General features: G+C 43.7%; 1 protein-coding gene across 1 annotated transcript in view; it reads right to left on the reverse strand.

Moving 5' to 3' along the window:
* Positions 1 to 26,844, reverse strand: part of SHROOM3 (shroom family member 3) — a 98,924-nt gene that overhangs the window by 66,527 nt on the left and 5,553 nt on the right. The window contains exon 2 of the mRNA XM_065686797.1: positions 6,084 to 6,143. Within this exon, the coding sequence (XP_065542869.1) occupies positions 6,084 to 6,085 (2 nt within the window). The 5' untranslated portion in view covers positions 6,086 to 6,143. The remainder of the gene's footprint in view (positions 1 to 6,083; positions 6,144 to 26,844) is intronic.

The following is a 26,844-nucleotide window of genomic DNA, read 5'->3' on the forward strand; positions in this document are numbered from 1 at the left end:
AAATGTGAAGCTTCACAGTGTCACATCATGTAAGTTCTTCACCAGTTCATTGGATATCACAGTATAAAACCGCTAGTAAGATTTCTTTGATGGCTGTCTTCAGACTGCCTTACTGCCACTATGACAAAATTTAAGCAGGAGAAGTTACCTGTTACAACCAATTGGTTGTTTTTTGTTGTTTGTTTTTTTTTTTTTTTTTATGTTTAAAGCAGGTTTGGGCTTTGTACTTACATTAGCCTCAAGTGCACACCCAAGAGCTTTCCTTGAAGCAGGACCAGGATTCCTTTTGCAAGTACTCATACATAACTGATGTTGCATTAAAACCCTGTCTGTTAATTTGGCATAATATTAGCTTGAACCTTCCTGTTTCCTGATGGCAGAGATGCTGCAGAAGATGACCTTTAGCCACGCTACCAGGAGCTGCCAATGTGCTGGAAAGGTTCACGGAAGGTGAAGTCGGTGCGCATGAGGGGATCTGGCTCTAAACGATCCTGTTACAAAGTTTTCATGTGTTTCTGAGAGGAAACGAAGTTACAAACAAAAAGTAAATGCTTTGTTTTGAGCAAATATGGTGATTATTCTCATGAAGAAAGCCAGTGCCATCCGACCAGGTGGGACTGGGAAATGACACCACACTGTCCTGTGAAGACTGCTATTTAGTTACCAGGTTTGGTCTGGAAACATCTCTCATGATGGTCTACCTCTTCTCTCTGGGCAGTTAAACTGTGATGAAATGTGTGACATAACATCTCATCATGAAACCCAGGCTTCTACTAAAGAGACTGAAAGAGCAAGCCACCTAGGATGGAACTATTTTGGCTTTTAGTCTCCAAATTTCCATGTGTTTTTCCCCCACTTCCAAAAGGGTTGAGGGGCCAGATCTCTGTCACAAGAGATCCATCCACTGTGTCTGGTTTGTCTGGTGGGTTTGGGACTGCCAGACCCACCCATGTTACCACTGATAGACTGTTGGTTATAGACAGATAATATTTACAAGAATAAAAAAGTGAAAATGCAAGTTTGAGAGCCTCCTCCAAGTCTGAGGGTTGTCAGAACTAGGGCTTTGGTTCAGTTCCAGTATTTTATTTAAGCCACTAAGAAGGCCTTTTAATTATTATTATTTTCTTTAAGGATGGGACCTGAGACTGAACATTTCCAAAGTTCAAAACTGAAGCTTTTTAATATCTACTGAAAGTGATGCTGCTCCCATGACCAGGGGCTGGGAGCAGACATGCAGCATGTCACCACTGAAGCCAATACATCAATGCCAGCAGAAGATCCTTCTGCACAAGAAATGTAGTAAAAAACAGATAAAATAACTGAGAGTATCTGGAGTGACCTGTGACACAAAAATGTCACAGGTGACAAATGTCACAATGTGACACAAAAATGAGGCATTCAAAGTCATAGTATTCCCTAGGCAAACAGACATGCAGTGCACACAATTATTTCCCATTTACTCCAGAATCAATGAGAACAGAATCAGACTCCAAAGTAATTGTTTGAAAACTGTTAGTGAACTTCCCCATAAGTCTCTGTAAAGCCACCTCTGACGAGCTACCCATCATGCATACAGTATTAATTTTAAGGGGATAAATAATGCAGAGCAACAAAATAAATCCCAAAAAACATTTCATGCAGTCAACCCACAACTTTCCAGAGTTGTTTACTGGGTGGGTATTTTGGGGTCATTTTATAGGGTTTTTTAACAGTTTTAAACACAGTCCTGCTTGATTCATTAGCTTGGTCTCCAGTGGATAACTGGAGGTTTTTACAAGCCTAACAAACACTCCACTATTATATTACTCTAACCCAAGCTATAATAGTTGGATCTGTGATAGTTTGACAGCTGCTACACATACAGAGCTGGGGCTTGGAATTTTTCAACTTTCCTCCTTTTTCCGCCCTTTTTGGTGAGTGCTGGCACAGGCAATCTTGGAACATGCTGATTTGTTCAGTGCGTGTCTCTTATCCTCCAGCTTTTCAGATGTATTTTTCAGCATCTACTCAAAACCTGATCAAAACAATCTCATAGAGTAAAAGGTGCAGGCAGCGACTTCCTGACACTTCTCAGGAATTGCCATCCCTGGGAATTCTCATGCCCCACCACCCACCCTGAGTAACCTTCATAACAAAACAGGGCTGAATGCCTTCAGAAATTATCTAGGTCAGAGCAAATGTTGCTCATGTTTTATCACCCAGGAAACTCAGAAACTTTCCAGGAATGAAGTTATGGGAGCTGGTCAAGGCAGGGAGCTCTAATGTACTGTCTCTGGCAGACAAGAAGGATTCAGTGTCAAAGCAACAACGCCAAGGGCAGAGAGAGCCGAGAAGAAAGCTGCCCTGAGAACCTGCAGGACACTGGTTACAAACAGGTGGCTGAATGGTGAAGAAAGAGACACTGAGAGAACAAGCAGCAAGACACAGGCATGAATAGAATATATTTTACAGCCTGGCATGAGGAATTTAAGGAATTAAGACGGTCCTTTTTTGTTTCCCAGCTTAGCAGAAAAGTTCAGGCTTTAATTATCACTCGTCTTGTTGATGGAACATAAATCCCCAAGAATCCCCTTCTGGGGCACTCTACAGTCTTTGACTTACTTGACACCCAGAAAGAATTTGGGTTTGTGCCTGACATTGCTGTTAGCAAATAAGAGAAACTGGTGTTTTGTTGATGTTAGCTTGCGCAGTTTGAGGACATGAGGCATATTGGCATTAAACTAAAAAGCCCAATGTGCTTTTGCCCTAAATTCCAGGGTGCTACTCTGTGACAGGAGTGCCACCTCTCTCTCTTCATCCAGCACATGGTCCCTCAATCCAAGGCTTGATCCTGCGAGTGCTGTCCCTGCAGGAGCACAGGGGTAATCCACATCACTGCAGTGCACCTACTCACATTCTCAAAGCTGATCATGATCTCAAAAGCTTTGCTGGATCAAACCAGAATATTTGGCAGTGCACAGGATTGAGTCACTTGAGAACTGCTTATTTTGGTAAGCCTTCCTATCTGCTGACCACCATCATGGCAGCACTGCCTATGAAACGCATTGCTGGATTGGTTTGCCTGCACTTTGCATTGCACTCTAGACTCCCAATGGCAGGCAGCCTGCCCTTTTGCTTGAGCAACCCAATGAACATCCCCTGTAAGTGACAAAGGCAATGAAATGATGAGCGGAGCAATCTCCAAACTCTGGGACAGATCAGAGCCAGATCAAAGTGCAAATCATGCATATTGGGCTTGCCTTTAACTGCATACTTGTGAGTAAAGTGAGTAAGGAAAACCTCATGGTCTCCAGGCCTTGAGCAGCTCACTAAAATTAGGGTGTCTGAGCCCAAGGTGAGTATTAACATCTTCAAGTCTCTTTAGCCCAGGTTTCAAGGAAAATCTCCCTCTAATTCACCTTCATTTCTGTTAGAGTCCAAACAAGTTTAAAAACACTGTCAGGTGAAAGATCTGTAGGCAGTTAAAGCCCCTGTTGTTTACCAGTCTGACTTTAATCCCCCAGCCATGCAGAACGTGTTTTGCCCTTTGCTCTGAGCTCTCACTATTCTAACCACATTTCATGGGCTGTATTCTGCCCCATTTGCTCAGCCTATTTCCTCCACTGGGGTCGCAGGAATGCGGCTGAGAATAAATCTATCAGCTAGAGAGAAACCTCCTTTTTACATCTCTAAGGCCTGCTGTAGTCTATGCAGAAGATTTAAAGCAACTCATTCTGTTGTTCCTGTGCCCTCTGGCAATCTACATTCAATGCAGGAGCTGGGTTTTATAGCATAAACGAAGCAGGTTGCTAAATAATTGAGCTGACAAACTGGTTGGAAAGGTTGTGCTTCTAATCTGGCAAAGAGGCAAGCTGGTCCCCCAACCTCAGGAACAAATCCTGCCCTTGCTCTTAGGGAACAGACATAACAGACATCACTAACATCCCCTGGACCTACCAATACGTCTGGTGATAAAGGCAAGTAATCCATAGGATGTCTCTTAGAGATTAGTGCCTGAGACATCAGGAATCCTGCTTGGCTTAACCTTGAAACACACAGGCTTGTAGGCAAGTAATTGCCTTTTAGGGTTTTTTTTTTTTTTTTTGAGGCATGGGCAGAAGATGTGTGGACAATTCCCAAGGATCCTCTTTCCAGCCTCTACCCCATCCCTCTCTATTCCTCCAGAAGAAGGGACTAGCAAGATATTTGGTATCTGCTTAAGGAGAGGAGGAATCATTAGAACCAGTGGCAGAGCTCAGGAACAGGGATGGGCTCCATGGCTGCACACCACCACAGTGAAATTTTCCTGTAGGTAATCAGTGAATGCTTCTCCTGGATTACTCTTACAAACTTTACTCATTCCTGTCTTACAGAAGCACAGCCATGAAGCATTTGCCTCCAGCATGAATGAAGAGTGCTTTGTTCAGCCAGCAAGCAATCCCAGCAGCTATTATATTGCACTCATCATTTCCCAGGAGGGAAGCTGAAATGGCAGCGAACTGAAAAATAAAAATCTTCTCACAAAGTAAATTTTATCCTTGGTGAATCCACCTTTGAACACTAGCTCTAACAGCAAATGTGAGTAAGGAATCTGAAATGTGACAGCATGAAGTCAGAGCTGGCATAATACTCACACTAGAGTCATTTTCATTAAAAAGATAAGATCATTCGGAGTTCTTAGGCAGCTTATTGTAACTATGAACCCTTATTCATTCTTTAAAGAAGCCATTTGTTACAAATTCTCCTAATTCCCCCCACACAGAGGGGTAAGTCAGATGAAAGATGTCTGCTCATTAAGTTCCATGACAGAAAATATTTTAATGGCTTTGAAATTAAATTAAGATCTTCTTTATGTACACCTTATCTATCAAAAAATGTTTAAGTCTTTTCTTTAAGAGAAGGTAAAGCACAAACCCAGTGCCACCCTGGAGATGAGTAGCAAAGCTGAGTGCATCTCTTCGTATGTTTGTGAATTAGTTCTGTGGAAATGACACGGAAAGTACAATCATCACAAAACCAGTCAAACATTGCATTTGCTTCTTATCATGAAACAGAAACAAGAAGTCTTACAGCTGGATGGAAAGCACTTGCTAAGCTCATGTGTTTCACAAGTCTCTTGAGCAGTTCCAGACTGTAGTGGCTTCTTCCAAAGCAGCTCTCAGCGCAGCCACTTGGTGCTTCTCAAACACAAACACTTCACACCAAATGCACCTAATAAAATATAGTTGAGCCAACTAACTGCAGGCTGTAACTTCACAGGCAATACATTTCTGTCCTATATGAATGTGGCCTGCTGGGTCAGCCCTGAAGGCTGCAGAGCTGCAATGGTATGAGGAGAACCAGATACCACAGGGAGTACTTGATACCACAAGGTGTATGGGGAGATTTCTGCTGCCTGAGGGCCTGACTCTGCCTTTTTCTCTGCTTTTATGGCAGCAAGTGCTGTTGGTTCCTAACCCAGAAGCAGAGCTCCTATCAGGTACAACCATGTAGATAACAACTAGCAAAGATTAGAAGCCAGTATCCTGAGTCAGAGGCTAGTGCTGTATCCAGCACATCTCACTGCCTGCAGCTCACATGCATGTTTGGTTATTTGAAAAGTGTTTTGTCTTAATCCCCTCATTTCAGCCACTTCTTTTCAACAAAGCATTGCAGGGCTAGACCTGATCCAAAGTATCCACTGGATAGGAACCAGTCATGAAGTTGACTAAGCCATTTATAAAACAAAGGTACAGGACATCGCAAAGGAGTTGCTTCACCTGACCATCTGCTAAGACAGAAATTCAGGATCAATCATGAACGTCAAGCAGAGCTGACACTGCTGGACTTTTCTTCATTGCCTGGACAGCACATTACCTCCCCAGGCTGTCCATTCCCCAGACTCAGACAAAACTGGAAGCAGAACAAAGCACCTTTCACCCCATAGCACGTTGTGGGTCAGAAGGTTGTAAGAGAGCTCAAATTAACCTTGCAACTGCTGCTAAAAAGCTCAGGGCCCCGGAAAATACTCCTGTGCACATCTCCCAGAGCGTAGTCAATGCTGGGAAAAATAAGGGTGAATGTGAGCAACACTTGGCACTTCAGGCCTACAAGCTTTTACTCACATGAGTAATCCTTACTGTCTGATTAGTCCCACTGCAGTCATAAGGGCAGCCCATGTAAACCTGCAGAAGGAGGAGAAGAGGCCTTAGCACTGGCAACTGCTGAGACAGACATGCTGGTATTTTCACAGCCTCTTTGTCTATTGTGACTTTTCCACATTTGCCTGTCCATCCCTTTGGTTTAGCTTTCTTTTCCTTTAGTTGTTTGTCCTTCTCAGTGAGGCAAAAGCCCTTGGGAAGGACTGATGGTGGTTTCCTGGTGGCCCCTACACATTGCAGGCTGGATGCGCTGCGTAGGAATGGCCTTGTTTGGTGTTGCATCACAGGGGTTGAAAAGACAAAGAAACACCCTTAAGAGAGGTTGGGAGAAAGAAGTGTATTAGAGGAAAACCTGTTTACAAGAGCTCAACTCAGTGTTACACATCCATTAGCTGCTCAGGCTGTCCTGTCCTGTTCACAGCAACTCACAGGGTCACTCCAGCACTTACTGCTGCCTCCTTAAACAGTAAATGTGGGAGAAGAGGCCCTTGCTTCACTATTTCCATCAATAGACATTTCTTACCTGCAACCTGCTTTTAGCGACTAGCTCTGCTTTATCTGTGTAAACCACGTTACAAACAAAATACCCCAAAAGACACATGGATAATTTGCAGAGCAAAACCAAACTCTATGTTGTTCCTCACATCTCCTTTCCCAGCACAGTTCCCTTAAACAAGCATGCAAAATAAACCTGCTTACTTCTGGTTTACTCTGAAGCAATGCATGGACCCACACCCACCCATTCCTACACCATGAGCTGTAAAATGGCTTCCAGCCCTGTGGCTTATGATTTATCTTCAACTTCAAACAAACAAAGGTAGACGTAAGGGAAGGTACAAAGCTGCATTTCCCTAGCTTCTCCCCTGTGGCAAAGCTGCTTTACCTCCTATGCCTTGTGGTGTGTTCTTAATTTTTGGTGAATCCCAAAGAGATCACTGCAGAATGATAGAATCATAGATTCATAGATGCAGAATCCTCAGGGGTCAGGAAATGCCAGAATTATAAGTGTAAAAGTGATTTTCAGCAGAGATCGTGGGTTATGGTGCAAGACTTTCAGCCACTATCCCTGCCATCCCAGTAGGCTGAAAGTCTACTGGGATGACAAGGCGCACACTGCGGACAGTGTAAGCTTCCCTTGGTAAATCCTACAGCTTATAACACTTATGGAGGGCTACAGGTACCTGGGGTGCTCTGTTACTCATAATTTCGGAGATGGCAGAAGTGCAAGTGAAGTTTGTAGTGCTCATCCCAAATGGGCCCAAATGGGCCCAGTGGCATACCTTTTCATTGCTAAGCTGCCTGTGCATTGTCTCTTTGCTTCTAGCCAGCACCTGCACAAAGCAAAACACCAAGTTGCACAAAATTGCGCAAGAGGAACCATTACCCGTCATTAGAGCCACTCAACAGGAGTCTGAAATTGTACACCTACTAATCAGACTTTATACAGCGTAACTACAGGCCCTTATTTTAATGTTCTGTATGAGGAAAGAGGTATATATCTTTTTGCTATATAACCAAAAAGATGGTTAATTATTCTTTCCTTAAGCTTCCAAGGGAATTAGAGCTGGGTAAACAGTCAAAAATAACACTAGCTGCCTGACTCCTAAATTTAAATGATGTTAAGTGCAGACAATTTGTATTTTTCTTTGCCCATAAACCTTCAGCTGAAGGCTTGTTGTCTCTGCAGATCACAAGATAAGCCCATGTACTAAGACTGCACACAGGTCTTATGGAAGGGCTCAATTTCAGACACACCAAAAGGCCTCCTGTCCTCCATGGTGCAGAACTGAACTGCAAAAAGACAATAGGTGCTTTCCCCACTCACTGGGGCTATGCTTAACCTTCAAAGTCTAAAATCACTAACAGGCAGTATGGAGGTCCTATCCACATGAGCAGTGCTAGACAGAGACACAGCCCTTGAAAACCTTTTTCAAAGGGATTGCCCTCTGTAAGGCCACTTCCTGACAACTTCCTACACACCTAACTAATAATCCAGGAAGCAAAATAGGACAAAGTCAGGGTCCCCATGTCTCTCCAAGAAGCTGAAGCAGTGGTACACAAAGATCTAAGAGAGTGTGTCCTACTTCACAGCCAAAGCTGAGCTCCTGGGACACACACCGCAGCCAACACTTCTGGCTGAATATGTTCTGCCAGCTGCTCCTGGAAAACAGTTATGGTCTGGAGAAGGTTAGTCCAGAGTATCCATCAAGATCTCTTTAAAAATAATTAAATAAAATAATTTTAGGAAGTATCAGCACCTGCTTCCATGTTGTTAAAGAATGGTGGCAAGGGATACATTCACTGAGTGCATTTGTTTGCTCTGAAATTATTTATTTGGCTTTGGCAGGGTTTGCTTTTTTCAATGTACCTCCTTAAAATGGTTCAGGGAATGGTACTTATTCTACACATGACTACATCTGCTTCCTGATGAACTGGTACCTCAGTTCAGTTTGTGCTTATGTGTAATAAATATTCAGAGCTGAATTTGCTGCTATGGAGGGGTAAGGTCAATCACTGCCTCCATTCAAGGCCTGGAGCAACATCACTCACTCTTGTCCTTAATGATATCACAGAGCTTGCACCCTTAAAAGACTTCTTATCAGCATCAGAAAAAAGAAATGCCTAGGAGGTTCCAAAAACTCATGTCTGAAGGCTTAATAGGTTGATTTATGAGTCTGGGTCTCTTCCACTGTGGCTCAAAATAAATGTTTAGTTATGATTTTGTTAAGGGCCGGCTGATCATTTCCTGCTCTGTCTGCTTTACTAGAAGGAACAGCCTCTGATCCTCTTCCAGAAGTACGGCCTCTCTGACAGGAATAATTTGAAATTCAAATTCCAATAGCACTAATTCATCATCAAGGCCAAACACCTTTTTGTTAGATCATTTTATAAAGGCCTGTGCCAGGAAAAGAAGATAAACAACATGGAATGGAAGCACTTGGATCCCTAAGGGAACATAAGAAGTGCTGTGCTTGCAGCACAGCAAGGTCAAGGGAAAGCTCAGTTCTTACCTGACTTCAGCAGCCAACCTGGCAATCTCCAGGAAGGACAAGGAAAGGGGGACAAATGGCTTGCTATGAATCAACTAGATGCTTTAGACATTTTGAGGGCACTAACCTGTTGTACTAGATGGCAGACCTGAGGTGTGTAATCGAAGCCTAAACCAATCCAAATCTAACATAATCCAATGAGTTTTGGTTTGGATATGCTGGATGCACACGTGGGTCTTTGAGGGACACCTGAAGTTGACTTTCAAGAAGTACAGAAATGTCCTTGGAAATTATTATGCTTAGTGCTTATCATAAAGAGATGACCAGGCCAACATGTAGCCTCTAAAAAAGAGAAACAAAATTAAGCAAGTATTCCTTTAGGAATCACTGGAAAAGCTGCATCTCCCAACCAATTCAGGAACAAGAACCACAGCTGAAGTGATGCCAATAGAGCATATACAGTACAAAAAGATGTATAAACTGAAGGACAAAAGACTGCAGATAGAAGAGATGTGGAAAAGCCACAAGAAAAGGTACAGAGCAGGCTGGTATGGCTGTTGTTAACCTTTCCAAAGAGAAATCCTACCACTAAAATGAGAAAAAAACCCACCTCTTTTTCTCTGATGGCCAAGTTTCTGAGAAACAGAACTTGCTGACGCAAGATGATATTAGGAAAAAATCCTAAAAAATGCAAGACTGAAACAAGAATCAGTCTCCAGGGTGTACTATTGGCCAGGTACATAACTGAAAGGAGGCAGTTCTGTGTAATCTGGAGCTCTCTTTGTTAATAACACTAGAGACAAAGCACTAGGTTAAAAGGAACACCATTCTTTTTTTTTTAGTAAGGGTCATTCATATGTTGCTAAAATGCTATTAACCTTCAAAATGTTTTGTATTTTAGATGGTCTCTGTTACGCAAATTCAGTGAAGACATTTTTCAGGGCCAGGCCCAGCCCGAGGTTGTTTAACTAGTTTTTGTGCTGGGAAGAAAGAAAGCCAGTAAGGGACTTGGGAAAGGAGGTACCGTTATCTGAAGGTGTCCCATGATAACATCCAACCTATCACAAAACCTGCTATTCACCACCTGGGCTCTCCTATGGAGACAGGTGCAAATGGAGAACATGCCTTAAGGTGCCTGGGGTGAGCATAGGGGGGGCCTGTGACAAGTGTTAGTGTGGTTGCTGCTCTGGAGAGCTGATTGTATAGCAAAGTTTGACTTGTTCCATGTGGTTAAAGTTATTAAGGTGAAAAAGATCTCTAACCAATGACATTGTATTGCCACCAACAGCCACTGCAGTATCTGACATAGACTGACAGCTTGAGGAGCAAGGACACATTCCTTCAGCTCCCCTCCAGACAAAGAAGAGATGGTACCTAGGATCACACTTTATGTATTTGCTAATAACAGGCAAGGAACTATGCCATTTCCTGAAGCTAGGCTCACCTCTTCAATGAAATAATTCCGTGAAAAAATCTGTCCCCCCACAGAAATGTGGCACAATAAAAAGAGAAGATTTACTCTTAGCCTACATCTACCTCAAATAAGATGAGATTTTCAGAGACACATTTTTGTGAACTACCTGCCTTGTGGCTTGCTCTCTGTCGCAAGTTGCTCTCACTCATATTTGCATATATGCACCATGTTATTTTCCCTCTAGCCCAAATGCATCTCCTTTGCAGGAGACAACTGCTAGGGTAGAACCTGTAGTGCTTCTTCCCCATAGGGTCCTATTGATGCTTATAGAAAAATAGCATACAGAATGCAATCACACTAAGGAGGAAGCTTAAAGATGCTACTGTGCAACTCCTGTGTCCCTGAAATGTGAACAGACATTTCCATGAGCAGGTTTTGCCAGCCAGAACTGCCCACTCAGCCTGCAGAAATCTGCAGGGTCAAATGATGGAAGGGGCTTTCCCCCACTTTGAAAAATTTGGACTGCCAAAACTGTCCTATTAAGGAAATACCATAAAAGTTAGAAAGCTGTGGAGGGGGGTGGGTAGCTGTCTCCCTCTTTTCAGGGTATCATGCCAGCGTGTAGAGACAAAAGGGAAATCTGTTAAGTCCACAACATAAGGATGAGACACTTTCTTTGCTAAATCCAGAGCAGAAAAAAAAAAGGCAGAGACCCATGGCTGCTGAGCGCTCACAGTGCTGATGAACAAAGTACACCTTTCCAAAACAGGTTCAAAATGTGATTCCTGCTGAAGTGCCAGTCTTTCTCCACATGGATAGCAGCTGCTTTTGCAGCACATTCTCTCTAATGTTTCCTTCTCCTATGGCATGTGGGTGACTCCAAGTGTGGGTCACCAACCCATGTTCAGACAATGGCATTTATTCACCAACATGTTGTCTGATCCTGCCTAGGAAATGCCTATATGCACAGATAAAGACACTGCACATAATATTCATGAATATCCACACTTCATCTGTCAATAAAGACCACTCCACACCACTAAGCTTACAGTAGGTGAGCTGTACAGCTACAGATATAGCTGTATTTGTATTAGTTCTTTCAGAAATGCTCAAGAACAATCCAGGCTATCATACGTTATAGTGATAGGCCTGAGCCCACAGCAACTTCAGCTGGGTTTTGATGCTCTCAGGGGACAGCTACAAAGATGAGAAAAGACCCTCACCAGCACACTGCTCACTGCAGGATGATAAGGAGTATGGTGCTCTCTCACACTTCATCCTATGAGACATGGAATCACAGGCAATCTTCAAAAGCAGGCATTTGAGAAAACATTTCCAACTAAAGAGCACAAATGAATAGGCTCACACATCAAGTGGAGTCCCAGCATCAAGATCAAGCCCCAGCATTACTTGTCTGCTGTATTTCAAGGCTCATGTTCTACTCTGGGAGTCTTTCCAATGCATCGAGCTGTTAAAATGGAATCATAAATCTGTAAGCAAGCTTATCATTCCAGTTCCAAACATTTATTAAAAATGTTAGGACAAAGAACTAGACCAACAGTGAGACACAGTGAGCTAATAGGTTTGGAGACTAAAGCTCACTCCAGCTCACAGCAGCAATCTAATATTCTTGGAATTCCCTCAATCCCTCAAATCTCAAATCATCCTTCACACTTTGGAAAAGCCGAGTTCTCACTTGGACTTCCCTGGCTGCAACTGAAAGTGCAACATCATGCAGCTCTCCCCAAGGTGCTCCAGAGGAACTGAAAAAGCAGCAAAGAAATGTCAACATGAAATCAAAAGATAAGAATTATTCACACTAAATCATCTCCCTCCAGTTGTCACCCCCAACGTCCTGCTCCAGCAAAGCAGATTCAAAAACTGCACTGGAAACAAAGCCCTTCTTTTGTTCTCTAAAGACTAGAAGTCTTTTTATATTTAAATGAAAATCTGTCAAACTAATTCAGTGAATATGTAATGGTCTCATTTTGTACTCATTAGAGAACATCGTAATGGCCATAAATTCCTCTGACGGAGTGTGTATGTGTGAACATAAATGTCTGGTAACGTCTTATAAACTTCAGGCTGGACTACGTTCTTTGTCTTTAGGTTAGACCTTGTAAGACAAACAAAAGCCCCAGTATTGCTTAAATTAGATGCAAAGTGCTATGTCACAGCAATATTATAAGCATGGTTCTTTTGCACACAAACGAGGGGACTTGAGCGATGATTCCCACCACGAACTTTGTGTAGGTCTGTAATGCCCTCATTGTCTGAGATGATGTACAATTTTCTGCTTGAAGATCTATGGGCAATACAGCTGTTGCCATGGATTGCTCTGAATATTCTGTCAGTATAACTTCAACGGGATGTGACATTCTCAGCATTTTTTTTTTGCTTTTTGATACTGAGAGATAAAAGAAAAATAAACCAAATATGGACAAGCAGCACTAAAATAAATGCCTATGTATTTTATCTCATTTATGATTCACATTCTTTTTCACTCGCTTGTCTGTAGCAAAGTAACTTCCCTCATGTACTGCTGATGGATAACCTTTGAAATAAAACTGGGTTGGAATTAAAACTGATCACAGTCAGAATTAAACACATGCAGGGGAAAACAAATCAGCATCAAAGACCATCTCATGCTACATGTTGAGGCTGAGGCAGAAAATATTCAAGATCATTAAGGATTCTAGAGTCCTGCTGTGGTGTAGGTACAGCAACAACAGTAGATGAATTTTATAGATGGAAATAGACTCCTGGGCAGAAATATAGACAGAGGATACAGACAGATCATCTTCTCATCCTAAGCTTGAGGCACAGTGTCTGTGTTTAAGTACAGATGGTGGGTGAACTCTTGGATGGAACCAAGCTGCTAGAAAAAGACTAACGCAGACCTGGTGATCATTGTTGTCCCCAGCATCTCCAGCTGGATCAGCTAGGAAAGACTTGGAAGTTCTGGCCAGCCTTCACGTGGAATCACCATAACCTTTCCTGTCACAAGGGTTTTGTCCAGCTAGGTGTGTTAAAGGCATTGTTTTCTGAACCTCCTCTTCCAGCCACTGGCTGAAGCAAAAACTCCAACTGGATGAATCAGTAGGATAGTTCAGTATTACATGATAACTTATGAAGCTAGGAATTGGGAAACATTTCTAGAGAGTTCAGATGCAAGGAACAGGCAACTTCCCCAGCCTCTTCCTTGAACAACTCAGCAGCTGTTCCTAGAACTAAGCAGATCAGAGACTTAATTTTCTCAAGATTTAACAGCTTTTGTGGCCAGCTCCTCGTGGTGTGAAGAAAGACAAGCTGGCAATGAGTTAGAACTCTCCCTTCCGCAGGACAGTTACTCTTCCGCAGACATTTCTCCTCTCCAGTCTCAAAACTTCAGTACTTTTCAGGGTGGGAGACTGCAATGACACAATGCCAAAGGAAATGATGCATTTTCATTCTCTCTCACACGCACACACACACATCCCACCCCAAAGAAGGTATTATAACACAATGATACATGTTGCTGTACTATTGTGAAAAGATGGATTTCTGCTGGAGCAGCTTCTCCCAAAACTGAGATGGAGGGGTGATCTCTTGATCCTGTGGGCTGGATTTTCAGGGGTAACATGGCACCAAGGGATCTTTATAGATAATGTGGCACAGGAGCAAGTGATCTTTATAGGAAGGAAAAAACTCTGCCCTTGCATTATGCTGAGGCATCATGCTCCAACTGCATAAAAGCTCCCAAAATCACATGAGCCGGCTAAAAGCCATTGACTTGTCACAATTAGTACATGCAGAATTTTGTCTTATAGGCTTTGAACCATGAGAGGCAGAAACTTGAAAAGCAGATAGCTTCACAAATTTCCTGGGTCAGAAGCTGCAGCTTTGAAAGAAGAACTGTACATCACATAAATGGCAAGAGCACCCTGCCTCAGTAAAGAACCTAGTCTGCATTTCTGGTTTTATTTTCAAATGTTCTTCAGAATGGTGCAAAGCACAAAACCCTGTAATAAACACTGAAGAGAAAATGAGATTGAACCTTAATAGTGCCCAGTCACCAACAACCTTCTTTACTGATCCCACTGCCCAAAAATAAACCAACCCAACCTAATTTCTTTTCCTTACACTTGAGGGAGTGTGGGAGCATCTATGCATGGATGAGGGATCTTTATTCTACATTATGACAGCTTTCAAGTAGAAAATACAGCAAACCAAAGATACCAAAGAAAGGTAGAACTTGATGCTAAGGTACAGTTAAATTGAGTAAGATGTTGTGTCTACTCAGTGCAGCTTGTAACATCCTTCATAGCTTGCTCTTGTTCTTTGTTTTTTCCACCTAGGCCAGATGTCCCAACAACCTCATGCCTGTAGCTTAAGCTGGCAACTAACAGTCCATGGTCCCCAGCTGCTGAAAAAAAGTTCCTGGGGAGGAAGAAGAAACTAAGGATGGAGGCAGCATTTCGAAACCCGTAAAAATACCCACTCACTGAAAAAATAAGCATGACTGAAGACACCAAGTGCTTGATTTTAAGTGCTGTTTTCTACACCTTACTCCCTTAGTTCTTCTGCAGGTCATTTACTGGAAGGGAAGGATGTAAGAGCATGGTTATGACCGAGTAAGCTCCTGATTAAAGTTAAAGCCCAAAGCTCTTGTTGCAAAAGCATTTCCATTTTCCCTGAATGATATCAAAAGAAAAACATATGAGGAGGTGAAGAGCTAATGGCTCCTGAAAATGGTTCAGTGGTGATAGGGCTGAGATTATTTCTTTGAACAATGTTTCTCTCATTAAAAGCAGGTAGATATCAGATTTTAATGACTTGTTTTTTCCCATCTCGATAAGACAAGAAAAACTTTACTCCCCTGTTCTCCACAGCCACCCTGCAGAAGAAATGCTTTACCTGCCTTCTTATCAGGGTTAAATGATACCTGCACTTGAAAGCGGAATTTTTACCCTTTTCCACAAGCTTAGGCAAATACACCTAGTTCTCAGACAGCTGACAGAAAGGCAAATCACCTACTGCAAACTGACAGCTGTCAAGGGATAATAAATACCTGAAATAGGGAAAGTTTCATCCCCCCATGTACCTATCAACTTTCAATGAAATTGTACCCTCCTTCCTGTGATCAAGTCACTAGAGCTGTGTGCATAGCTTCAAACAGCCTTTAGTGCTGGTGAGGGGATGTCTCTGCTGTTTTTCATTCTCTCTCCTTTTGCAAGACATCTCTTTGCAAAGGGCATGAAACATCTGAGGGATTTGTTTCAGTTCAGCAGCTCCCCAACTCCTTCTTCTCTACAGGGGCTTCTCTGAAGATTTCTATATTTATCTCAGGCTGTTAGGCATAGAAATACTGAATAAATCAATGTACTGTTTGGAAAAAAAGAGACTTCACTTCTGATTCTCTTGAAACTCTCACATGAAATTACAACATCTAATTCCTTGTACTAAAGGAATTAAAATGCTTGAAAAAATCCACTTTGCTGAGTCACAGCTAGAGGTTGGGCAATTTGCAGGAATGAGGCCACAGTCACTTGACAGCAGGAAAAAAGGGTAAGGTGTGGGGAGAACAGAAATCTGTATTTCAGGTGTGAATTCCAGGGGAAGGGAAGGAGTAAAACCATTCACGCAGGCAGACAGACACAGCCAGACAGCTCCTACCCGTGCTGCCTGAATAAAGGCTCTTTCAGCATTAACTCTTCCCAGCAGCACACCGGCTATACACTGCTGTCTTTAGGAGACAGAGTTCTTCTGTGGCAAAATCTTCCCTGGCACTAAAGTTTGCATCACGCCAGTGATGCTGGGCTGTCTACAGCTGCTGAGAATCTGGTCTCACCACTTCCCTATGCAGCAAAGCCCCTTAGCTAGAAGAGAAGTGCTCCGGGGCCTGAGGAAAGTGACAGGCATAACAAATCAATGCATTTGGGTTATCTACAGCAGTTTTAACCTTGGCTTCTGTAACAATAAGGCAGAAATGGTCTCTGTTTTACCAAAAAGGACAATGGGGTGGCTGCACATCCACTGTAGACTTTACTGAGTGTACCTCATGGCAGATACATATCCACTACTAATGTGAATAGAACGAGATTTTAGCAATTCACAATACATTACACACCTCAGCTTATGTTCCTAGAATGCCACAGGTCCAAAAGGAAAATGTCTCCCCAAACCAAATACAAGCTGAGCTCTAAAAGACCCTTTTATCCTTTAGCACGCATCGCTCTGTAGCAGGAATCTGAGCCCCTTTCCTACTTATTCATGAGTATGCGTATGCAGAAGCAGGGAAGACGACAAGGAAGAATTTCTTTATGGAGAAAAAAAAAAAAGCAGCAGCCCCATTCCTGAAGCACTGTTGCTATGGGCCTGCGGGGTTCACAACAGATGGCAGGAGAGCCATCCCTGTGCCTGGCTCTGAAGCTGTCCACTCAAGCATACCATTCACATTCCCCACATACCTCTGGCCCCTTGCTTCAGCACAGACTGGCTGTTCCCCTCAACACCCCACAGACCTCATCCTGTAACAGCCCCCTAAGGACTGATCCAGATCAGGGCTGAGCGTTGTCCTTCTCCCTGGATGGAGCAGGTAGCAGCTTTCAGGATCACGGCTTGAGGTGAGGAAGGCTGGCCTGACGCAGAGCCATCCTCTTTGCTGCAGAGGACATTGTCACATCCAAACCACTTGAGGGGAGGATAGTTCAGAGCCAAGGTCACTGCCAGAAAGGATTCACTGTCTAACAAGTATTATTAATAGCTAAAAAGTGTGAGAGAAAGTGGGCAGAGAAAACAACATAAAGATGGAGTAAGAGAAGTACCATGTGGGAAAAGCATGATTTAAGCAGCTGAGATATCCAGGTGTATAGAAAAGAGACACCAGAAGCAGCAGCAACAGGCTCCAGGTACAGCATTCTGCCTTGCTGCTCCACCTAGTCTAGCATAGGACACGATTGCCCAGAAGAGCCCCCCAGATATACAAACCCCTGCTGAGAAGTGCCCATAGCTGTGGAGTTCATGCTCTCAGCCCTCCTCTCTGTGCACTGAAAATTCCTGCCTGAGAGGCAAAGTGATTCCCAGCTCCCTGGGCACAGCCAGGCTAAAGAAAAGTCAACCCACCATCACTCCTGCATGCACTTTTGACACTTCAATCCTACTGTTCTGGTCTCCTAAACCCAAACAACAGACGTGTTACTTCAGATTCTGAAGGAATTTGAATGCGATTTGCCTGTTGCTTGCTGATCCCACATAAGAGGGCTCTTCAGGGCTCATTTGCATTTGGTTGCTGGAGTCACTGGTTTGTTCGTCTTTTTTTTGTGGGGGGGGACTTACAACAAGGATGGAGACAAAGCAGCAGATGCTGCAGGCTAACAACGATGAGGAGCAGTGCTGGATGTGTGCAGCTGGCCACTTGCGTTCCTGAATCTTTGCAAATAAGGATTTCCAGTCTTCCTGAGGATCATAATAGTCACTAAGGTTGGCAGCAGGAGTTGTTTGAGAAGCATCTAATTGACTTGCAGCAATGGACATCTGATTCAAAGCAATAGTGGTTCCCAGAACCCCCTTTATAAAATCTGAATAATGATCTCCCCAGAGCACGTGAATGTTTCTTGAGTCATTGTTAAGAAAAGGAGTCAAGCTGCAGGGCTGCTCCGAGACAGCCTGGGAAATGGCCTTGCTGCTCCGCAGCAGGTTCAACCAAAATCTTTCACCACTCTCCTTTACAGCTCTGACTTGCCTGACCCTCCTAAATGTTGTCCATCCAAAGCTAAAGTTATTTTCTGGTTTGTTTTCCTTCTGACGCAGACAAGGAGCAAGCATTAAGTTTGAGAAAAAACGCGTGACTTCTGCTAGTCGGTTTGTGCCACTGCATGTGCAGTCTTTTCTGTGCAGGCATGCAGGAAATTTTCCTCCCTCTCACCCACACAATGGTTTAGATTTGGTATTTATGAGCTTAAGATAGAAATAAAGGAGGAATGAAGTTTCCAGGTGGCTCTTTCTTTCTTTAATCTTTCTTATGTTTCTTCTTTTACACCCCTAACACCCTTCCCCCCTACTTTTCTATCAGTCTTTAATCAAATTCCTGCTGTTACTTTTATTGAACAAAGGAGATGCTGGCATAGCTCTGGAGTGCCTGTGCACATGGGCTGCCCTATAACAGCCAAGTTGCTACCGTTTATTGTTAAATGGTCACCGCAGGCTGTCATTTCTAAAAAGAAGAAAGAAATGTCTAGGATTTGGCAACTGACATAAATGTTAATATCTGATATTTCTTCAGCCACTTGGGTTTCTGTGAGGTGTTGCCTTTAACCCTTTGAAGGCTTCAGAAAGACTTCTCTTCAAGAGGTTATAAAACAGACCAGAGAAAACAGTAACATCACTTAGATGATTTTTTCAGTTCACTCAAAGGAGGCAATCATGAAATCTCTTTAATTTAGGCATCCCTTCAAATTTCAGATACTGTATACATCACCTTTCTTCACACTGAATACTACAGAGCACTGAACCACTCTGCTCAAATTGTTCCCAGGAACAGAGAAGACATATATGTCTGGCTCATATACAACCTGATATGAAGACCACAGGAGATGTCAAATCACTCAAGCAGGTAGTGGACTAGGATCCAAGTTAATCCCTTGTCTGCACATGACTGTCCACACTATACTGACTGTCCACATTAATAGGTGAATGCTCTGCTGCAATACTGCCTGCCTGCAGTCTGCCTGTCAGGAGAGAGTCACATCCTTTGCAGAGCTCCCTGCAGCCTCACAATGTGTGTACGAGAGTCCTCCAGCGAATGACAGAAGTTTCTGTACATCTCTGCAGCCTGGGAACATGCCCACCCATGCAGGCATCAGGCCATGCCTCAGGGTGATGGGATCTGTTCTGTAAAACAGTGTCTTCCCATGTCCTGTGGATCTGTCAGTTCCACTGCCCCAAGAATCTCCAGGGCTGCTCATATGCTGACTAGTTTTTCTCTTGATGGCAGGTACTTTAAGAAAAGTGGGATCCTGAGAGAAGGCAGGAAAATGCACTCCTTCACCATGCACAGGTCCTCTTCAGATGGGATAGCTGGCTTGTTAGCAGCCAGTGGAATGCTCCAAGGACTGAAGCTAAGAGCATATGAACAGTCTTTCCCTGGCCAAATGCTTCTTTGAATTTTGTTTTATAGAGCTGGGTCAGGCAAGGCAAAAGGAGTAAATTTAGGGGCCATTTAAAGTGACTGGGAATTTGCTGCTGAAAACAGTTCCAGTTGTATTGTCAAAATAATAGAGTCATAGAATCACAGACTGGTTTGGGTTGGAAGGGCCTTAAAGCTCATCCAGTTCCTACCCCCTGCCATGGGCAGGGACACCTTCCACTAGACCAGGTTGCTCTAAGCCCCATCCAACCTGGCCTTCTGCACTGTCAGCGATGGGGCAGCCACAGCTTCTCTGAGCAACTTGTGCCAGGGCCTCATTACCCTCACAGGGAAGAGCTTCTTCCTAAAATCTTATCTCAGTATCTCCTCTGTCAGATTAAAGCCATTCCCCCTTGCCCTGTCACTACAGGCCCTTGGTCAAAAGCTCCTCTCCAGCTTATTTGTTGGCCCCTTTAGGCACTGGAAGCTGCTCTAAGGTCTACCTGGAGCCTTCAGAATCTCCCTGCTCTTCAAATACTGGAATGAGTACATATTGTGCAAGGCAATGTGCTGCACCCACATGTTGTGGCTGTATTTCTACTCCAGAACAGGCTGTTCCAAGTTGCTTTTCTTCAGCAGATAATCTACCGCCAAAAACTACCCCATTTGACAGAGGGCCACAGGCCCCCATTTTCCACTACCACCACTTCAACATGCTTTCACCCACACTGCCAGCTTTCACTGAGCAACTGAATAACCACACTGTAGAAAAAACACAATTTCAGCCCAAGCAGGCAGCTAAAGGTTTGGCTGATATTCACAAAAAAACCCCAAACAAACAAACAAACCAACAAACCTGAAGTTAAAGATCTCCTAATAGCAATGAAGCAGGTAATGAGTTTAAAGATCATCTAATGGGTTTACTGAAAGAGTTAATGTCTCAGGAAATAAACAAAATCAAAGTTCAATGAACTTAACTTTATGAGTCATAACCATCTAAAAGGGTGTATAGGTGTGCAGAATATACAACAGGTCTTTTGTGAATGTAAATTTGTACAGGCCCATACTGGAGCAATACTGATTGCCATCTCCTAGAATCAGCCTCTTTCACATTCTCTTTCTGCTACTTGCAATGTTACTGTATTAATCAAACAAGAATATACCCCAGACTGTATGGCCAGCCCTTCTCTATTGAGAGAATAATGTCAATACAACATTGACACAAAGCATTCAACTGATTTGACACTCACTTTAAACAATTCTCAACATATAAAGGGTGAAGGCCAAGATGAGTGCCTTGAGCAGAGACTCTTCCGGACTATAAAACTAAAAATCACCTGCCACATCACAGTGTGTATTTTGAGTCAGACGCTCTGCTTATGAGACTCGTTGTCCCAAGTCCATTATTAGCACCCTTTGAGGGAGGGAATAGCCTTAAACATGCTGTACAGCTCAGAAGCTCTCCAAAGTCCACCACTCCTGTAAGCTTCTGGCACTTTTCTAGCCTAAAGCCCAAGAGATTTGCTTACACCGCTCAACAGCTTCACAGTGCCAGAGCCCAAGCAGCAGCTCAGCGCTGGCTCCCTGTGTGCTGTGAGCCTGCTTCCAATAGCAGCTTAACCCCAGCCACGGCACTGCCTGAACACTCACTGGCTCTTAAGTTTATGATGCTCATGATGTTCAGGACCAACAGGGTCCTTCAGACTCCTGTCTTTCTTCTCCTAGGGAGAGATCTTTCTCCCTGCCACGAGATCCTGCTGCCTCCACAGGCACAAAGCCCTGCCTGGCTTGCTTTGCTGTAGCTGCTGAGAGGCTGCTTACCTTCAGAGGCACCAGGCCAAGGCTCAGGTATTCCCATCCTTGGGACGGAGGCAGCCTGCCATTTGGTGAGTGCAGTCCTCGGAGGAGGGAATGGCACTACTGCCCTGGGAAGTGGAGAATCAGGAGCATAGCAAATGAGGTAACAAGTTGCAGATACAGGTGTTGCACACAGAGGCACCTCAGAACTAATCCCACAGTAAAAAGCGGGAGGTTTGCTCAGCAGAGGCAGCTCAGATTACTGCCCTCCTACCAAGCAGTCGTCAGCAGGCCTGATAGACAGGAGCAGAGACCGTGAGGAAAGGGGAAATTTGGTGAGTGAAAGTGCCAGTCAGCTCTGCCCTGACTCCCTGTAGACTGGGGGTTGACCTCCTCTTACAATGATCACTGGGCTTTGGGGGGAGAGAGAGGAAAAGAAACTGTATTCAATAAAGAATTGTTTTCCACCAGCAAGGAATTATACAGCGTTTGTCTCAAAATTCACCACTCCAATTTAATTTGAAAATTGTAATTGGAAGTAACGGTGGGGGATAAAAACCTGCCAACCATCAGCTCTGTGGGTAACACTGTCTCTTCTCCTGCACCAAAGCACCCAGCCTGAGCTCCAGCAGAGGAGGAGGCTGAGGACACATGGCTCTCTATTAAGTCCGTGGAAACAGCACATAAAAGTAGGTGGCCCTCAACACACTGGCCCCATCCTGATACAAGGGGATGTCAGCCTGATGCAGTCGGGGAAGTTCAGTTACTCTCTACCCAGCCAAGCTGTCTTGGCATCCAAGAAGATGCTGAAAACATATATTAAATATATGTTACATAGATTAATATGTTTTCTCTAAGGGAAGCAAATTTTTTCATTTCAGGCCAGGAGTAATGCCACATAAAAACATCTATCAGCAGAAGGAGCCAACACCAGTGCCCCAGGCCAAGCGCAGAAGACTAAGAGGTAGCTCTGAGCTGAGTTAACTGGCTCTTTTCACCTCCTGAAAGATGCATTTTTTAAACAATAGTTCAGATTTTAATTAGCAGAGGCACTTTTTAATAGGAAAAAAAAAGTTATGGTGTACTCCTGCAGGTATAACCGATATTAAAATGTTTTACATGCAGATACTGAAAACCAACCCTGTCTCCTTTCCAACACCAAAGTCAAAGTAGACAGAATGCTGAAGAAATGGGTATTGGAAAAGAAAATAATTCCATATTACAGAGCTATTGGCATAGCCAGAGTTCATCGTTCAGGTGCATACAGGTGAATACTCTGCAGTTATGTGAGGGAGTTAGGCTGCCCTTTGTTAAACCATGAACATTTATGCACATAAAAGGCCATTTGAAGCCCTCTGTGCAGTTTCTGCTCTTCATTATTCTTTTGACTGAAATATTCAATTTATCCAGCCACAAGGGAGAGGCAGTTCCAAGGGATCTGTATGACCCACACAAGTCCATTCATGAAAAAATGGAAAGTAGTTACAGTGACCACTACACCGTAACATCTGTTTTACTGAAGGAAATTCAGGCAAACTCAATTCATATCACAGAATCACAGACTGGTTTGGATTAGAAGGAACCTTAAAGGTCATCTAGTTCCACCCCTCTGCCACAGGCAAGGACACCTTCCACTAGACCAGGTAATATCAGTAGGATTACATTAAAGTTCATTAGCCTTTCCTGACACCACCTCCCTCCCAGAGGAAACTTTGGATCAAGCAAGAAAAGCATGGAAAAGCTTTTGAGAAATTGGCTTATATTCCTGGGTAACTAGTGTAGCTGAGCAAAATAAATATATAACTCAGCTACCACACAACAAATGTCTTATAAATCAATATTTATAATCAGCTCTCGAATTTAAAGCCTGTAAAAGTCCAGGTATTTGCCCTATTGACAAAACGTCAGCCTAGAGACAATCACAGGTAGAGAAGTGAGGCACAGATCAGTCAGAGAACACATGCTTGTTTGTTCAAATCTTCATACTATCATGATATGCTCCAGCTCCAAATTAAATCCTCAGGAAATTCCAAAAGCAGGAGGTTCATACCCTAAGAAGCACTTTGTACAGCACTGGCAGAGATTTCCCAGCTTTTCCAGTGTCATTTTCTGACAAATCACACCCCAGCTTGATTATTGCCTGAAGAAGGCAAACTAATCCAAATGCACTTGGTGAAAGCAGCGACTAATGCAGAGTGGCAGTGGCCAGAAATCGCTGTGTTTCTAACACAGCTTCAGGTGAGGGGTCAGTCTCTAATGTCCCATATAGGATAACACAGTATAGAGGCTGTCATTTTTGTTTTTCCATGGCATTTTCTTGCTTTCCCCATCAGTGGCCTAAATCTTTTTGTCAAAAACTGTATCTAGATCTTCTTCATATTTACTATCCACTGTGGGAAATTCCCTAAAAGCCTGGCAGTCCTAAGCTGTAGCTAATTTAATCACAGACAGTAAGGCTGTTGCCAGTGATGCCAAAATGAAATTCTGTTCACCTCTTAGCTGTCTGCCCCTTGTTTAGCATTGACCTTTCCTAATGAAATAGGAACTGCACAGAAAACTCCTCTAATGAAAATACTTGAGATGTTTAGACTTACGAGCTTCACCCAACAAGGACATTTTAAAGCCTTTACCTACCTGGGAACAGGCTGTTCAGACCTCAGGAATACTGTACAAACAATGGGCTAGGACCTGATGGGCTTTGGCTGGTCGTACACTTTGGCATCAGCTGAGGAGATGTCTCCTCATATGAGACTCAACTGAAGGCTGAGTTTATTAGTGTTAAAAGATGAACTTTGAAAAACCCCCTCCCAGTCCCAAAATCTCACACAACAGAAATTCTCTGCTCCGCTCTGGTGAGAACCCCCCTGCAGTCCTGTGTCCAGCTCTGGGGCCCCCAGCACAAGAGGGAAGTGGAGCTGTTGGGGTGAATACAGAGGAGGCCATGAAGATGCTCTGAGGGCTGGAGTGCTTCTGTTATGGAGACAGAACTGGGCTTGTTCAGCCTGGAGAAGAGAAGGCTCCAGGGATATCTTAGAGCAGCTTCCAGTACCTCATGAGGTTAGCAAGAAATCTGGAGGGAGACCTTTTGCAAGGGCATAGAATAACAGGACAAGCGGGAATGGATTAAAACTGAAACAGGGGAGTTTGAGATGAGATCTCAGGCAAAAGTTCTTCTCTTTGAGGGTAATGAGGCCCTGGCACAGGTTGCCCAGGGAAGCAGTGGCTGCCCCGTCCCTGGCAGTATTCAAGGCTCAGTTGGATGGGTCTTGGAGCAACCTGCTCTAGTGGAAGGTGTCCCTGCCCATGGCAGGGAGCTGGAACTGGATGAGCTTTAAGATTCCTTCCAACCCAAACCAGTGTGTGATTCTATGATCTGTGATACCTGGCAGCTGGGGATCTGAGAAATGAGATGACATGACCAAGGGCACACTGGAAAGCTGTGGAGGAGTTCACAACCGAACATACAACAGCACTAGTCACAAGACCACCCTGAGAGCCCTCTACCAGGGTAAGGCCAGCTTTGCCCTCTTGAGCTGTCAATCTGAAAACTTCCATGCGCATGTCCTTTCTCCCATTCCCCAAGTCATCACCCCTGAACAAATAATAACCACACCGCAGCACAGCTTTTTGGAATCATGCTCCTGCACTGCTACAGAGTGGGGTGGGAGCCAATGCCTATTCTAATTAATTTCATTAACAAAACTTGGATTTATTCGATGCAATTCTTTGGCATGCCATCAAATTCACCACAAAATTACATTAGTGTCATAAGAGGAAAGGATTAGTCCACAGAGTTCTTTGAAGAATTGTGTTGGCACTTGGCTTTTTGTAAAAATGCCAGCAGCATCCCCTCTCTCTAGGAATAGCCCATTTTCTTCTGGTCAATGAGGGAAATCATGGCTCAGTGAGGGTCTAAGCCAAAGCTTTTCTGAGTCTGTGGGAATCTTTCCACCAATTTCCATGGGCTTGACCCGGCCCTGAGCCTCAGCTGTCAGTTGTACTGACATCTTCCTCCCACACTTCAACACTTCGACAGGGTCTAAAATCTCAGTTATAGATATCCCTGTGTGAATTCACAGTCTGCTCAGCTCCTGAATTAGCCAGCTCCCCTCTGACACGCCTGGTCTCAGGATTGCAACGTACTTCCCCTAGCATCTCCCCCAGGTCTCGTCGTTGAGGCAAGGGGGCCCAGGGACAGGGATGTGTCAAGAGAACAATATATGAATAACCCAAGTGACACAGGGAATCTGTAGGGAAGCATGAAAACGAACACACAGATTATGGTTATAGCCAAGGATAAGCTTAATCCTTTCTTTTTGTACAGTTTTTAGCACAACAGGAAAAATGAGGATAATGTTTTCTATCCCCACTCCTCCTTTATTTGATTTGTATTTTTAGCTAAAGTCTCTTTGAGATGAAAAGAACTGAAGGAACTGCTGAGCTTGAGGCAGGCATAACCCACCAACCACTAACACAGAAAATAGAAAATCAACTGCCTTGAATACTGATCTTTGTTATGTATGTATCTCTACTTACACCTCACTACAGAGCTGTCCCTGAAAGAGAGAGATGATACAGTCAAATGCCCTTCACTTTACATAAAACACACTACGAGAACTGGGCAAACAGACACCCTTGGGACACGTAAAGGCATTAATAAATCTTTAGTTCGTAAGTATCAGGAACAGTGTCAGCCACATAGTTTAACTGCAGTATCTATCTTATCAAAGAATCACAGAAAGGTTTGGGACCATCAAAGGTCATCTAGTCCAATCCCCCTGCAATGGCGGTGATGGCTGGCACCAAGCCCAAAGCATCAGATCTCCATTCAAACTGCTGCTGATGGGCGCGAGCAGAGGAATCATACATGTTGTGTGTCTTGGAGGTGTACAGATTTGCTGTAAAGCACAGCTCCTTTGAGATACATACTTCTTATTGACTCTGTAAATGCAAGTGTCACCATCAGAGCCCCTCACATCCCAGATCAGAAACTATGTGCTGGCCTGAACCCAGCCTGAACAGCTAAAGAAGAAGAGCTAAGAAGAGCTCTGCAGGACTCCTGCATTTCAGTGTGTGCAGAGTAAGGGCCTAAAACATTAGTGATTCTCTGCAGAAAAGTTTTACTTGCTGTTCCACTAGCAAATTTTAATAGTGCTTTGCACTCATTAACCAAGACTGGTGCTGGATCCAAGAGTTTAAAGAATCAAAGGACCAAATTCTGGCCTGAGGTAACTCATCTGAACTCTATTCGAGTCAGTGTAGCTGCTTTATAGCACCAAGAGCAGGGACCAAAGCGCGCATGTCAGGATTACTTCACAATACCCTGTTGTCTCACAAATGACTTCATGTTTTCACCTCTGCCTTCCCTGCACTAGGCAATGGTGAATGCCACAGCAACTCTAAGTAATGGCTTGTAGG

This window comes from Lathamus discolor, chromosome 1 (assembly GCF_037157495.1).
Source record: "Lathamus discolor isolate bLatDis1 chromosome 1, bLatDis1.hap1, whole genome shotgun sequence".
Classification (NCBI taxonomy): Eukaryota; Metazoa; Chordata; class Aves; order Psittaciformes; family Psittacidae; genus Lathamus; species Lathamus discolor.